This window comes from Littorina saxatilis, linkage group LG3 (genome assembly GCF_037325665.1).
Source record: "Littorina saxatilis isolate snail1 linkage group LG3, US_GU_Lsax_2.0, whole genome shotgun sequence".
In the NCBI taxonomy this organism is placed as follows: Eukaryota; Metazoa; Mollusca; class Gastropoda; order Littorinimorpha; family Littorinidae; genus Littorina; species Littorina saxatilis.
In genome coordinates, this window is record NC_090247.1 from 56,857,779 (window position 1) to 56,860,123 (window position 2,345).

General features: G+C 40.7%; 1 protein-coding gene across 3 annotated transcripts in view; it reads left to right on the top strand.

Annotated features, from left to right (window-relative positions):
• Positions 1-276: 276 nt before the first annotated feature.
• LOC138962746 (uncharacterized) overlaps positions 277-2,345 on the top strand; it is a 43,733-nt gene continuing 41,664 nt past the window's right edge. For 2 of the 3 annotated variants that reach the window (XM_070334694.1, XM_070334695.1), the window contains exon 1: positions 311-553. In XM_070334694.1, coding sequence (XP_070190795.1) covers positions 545-553 — 9 coding nt within the window. In that variant the 5' untranslated portion in view covers positions 311-544. Of the gene's footprint in view, positions 554-2,345 lie in introns of all 3 variants that reach the window. The other variant, XM_070334696.1, reaches the window with a different exon arrangement.

Sequence of the window (2,345 nt, forward strand, 5' to 3'; positions counted from 1 at the left end):
GTAGGCTTTTGTGAGTGTCGGGGAGGCCTTATTAATTTTGTCTGTATTTTACGGTCGCTGAATGCATTCATACTAAATGTAGTAGTTTCAATAAATTTGCGTGACGACAATTATGTCTCAGCTTCTTTCTATCTGCATCGCTTGCAGAAGGGGAAAAACAATCAAGTACAACCACTTTCGTTTCAAAGAACACCTTGTCACTCTCTGCGTAATTAGAGACCATTTTCCAAGAGCCACTCTCTTTCCTCAGCCACGCGCAATGCCCTCTGGGATAGTTGAGCCTCGGTTTCAGTGTCGTCTGCTTCTTTCGAAAGTAGTTCTCTTGTCGTCTGTAGCTGCTCTCGTGGGCAGAATCGTCGGAGGTGAAGGGTTTTGAGTGGGAGGCCGCCAGAGAGAGGTTCGCGAAGTAAGTCGTTTGCTTGTTACGGCTGTTTTCTTGTACGAGGGAGTGTGCCGCTGTGTGCATGAGAGTAGAACGAATTTTCTTCTTTTCATTCTGAGCGAGACCGCCACAGCGCAGGGCCGGGACTTTCGTTGATGAAGCATGAGGAAGGTAAGAATGCGATTTTTCTGTTTCTGTGTTACTTTTGTGTGTGCCTTTATTTATTTCTCTCTTTTGTTCTTTGTTTCTTTGTTTCTTTCTTTTTTCTTTGTTTTTTTCTCTCTTTCTTTCTTTGTTTCTTTCTTTCTGTCGTTCTTTTTCTGTCTTTCTGTCTTTCTTTCAGTTTGCCTTTCTATTTGTCTTTATTCCTTTCATTATGTATTTCTTGTTACACTTTTTTTTCTGTCTTTTTTTAATTTTTTTTAGCGCTTACTGTTATTTTGACGGCGCCAGTTGATAGTTTGTCTCTCACAAATTTCATTTGTTTCTTAAGTATAATTCCTTTCTCTGTAAATGTTTGCCTGTGTGTGTTTGTTTTCTTCATGTCAGTTTGCCTGTATGTGTTTATTTTATTCATGTCAGATTAATCGTATTTTTATTGTATTTTGCGTTATTTAAATTTGCTTCTTTCAAAGTTTTTTAAATTTATGTATCTGGTTTTCTTTTCTTTGGGAAGTTTTCCTTTATGCTTGTTTTGTTTTTCTCACAAAATCAAAATCATATGTTCTGGTTCAAATGAGGGAGATTGTGTTCCAAAATGATCGATTTGTTGCTTCCATCAGCGTTTCGTCTTATACACAAAATAAATATGTATATTCCCGACCGTGTTTCGTTTTGTCGTTGGTTTTGTTGTTCCTGGTGCAACTAAGATCGATGTCTGAATTGACATAAAATTTCATTTAAAATTCAACTCTACATAGACAGAAATCAGTCTGTTCATGTTGGGTATACGTGTCCAGGTGAATTCTAAATTCTAGAAGTGTTTACAAAGACGTTTACCACAGCTCAGCGCTGTCTGATGAGTCTTTTTGGCAGGTATGCATTGAGAGTAATCTCGATACTCGTGGTGAAGCGAAGACATGACACTGTGTTTGAAGATGATAGCGAAACACTCTGCATGTAGTTCTTGATCACGTCTTTTCACCTAGTGCTGAGTTCCCAAAAGAGTCAGCTAGACTGTATGTGTTGGCTTTTTACTTAGCCTTTACTTACTATAGTGTTTGACTGTCTCCATACGTTATTTGAATGTTTTGTGCACTTGGTTAAGTTTGGCGTCGCCGACAGGAATGTAGACTACCGTGCAATACTATCCTGGATTCGAACCTGCGACTGGTCCTACGGGACCGGATTGACCGTCAATAAAATATATCAAGTCTCAGCGTGCTGTATCTGTTTCCCTGTGTCTGTCACTGTGTCTTTCTCTGTCTGTGAGTGTCTGTGAGTGTCTGTGTTTCTGCTCTCTCTCTCTCTCTCTCTCTCTCTTTCTCTCTCTCTCACTCTCACTCTCTCTCTATCTCTATCTCCCTCTCTCTCTCTCTCTCTCTATATATATATATATATATATACATATCTCTCTTTCACTATCACTCTCTCTCTCACTCTCTCTCTCTCTCTCACTCTCTATCTCTCTCTCTATCTCACTTTCTCTATATATATATACATATATCTCTCTCACTATCTCTCTCTCTCTCTCTCACTCTCTATCTCTCACTCTCTCTCTCTCTCGCTTACTCACTCTCTCTCTCTCACTCACTCTCTCTCTCTCACTATCTCTCTCTCTCACTCTCACTCTCGCTCTCTCTCTCTCTCTCTCTCTCTCTCTCTCTCTCTTCACCACACCCCACAACCATTCCAAGCCATCAGCCCCTCCCTCTCCCTCCCCCCGGCCCACCCCCTACAATCCCGTTCAGTGATCAGGTCATCTCACAAATCTGATGAAATTGGCTTGGGGCATTCGACCAGG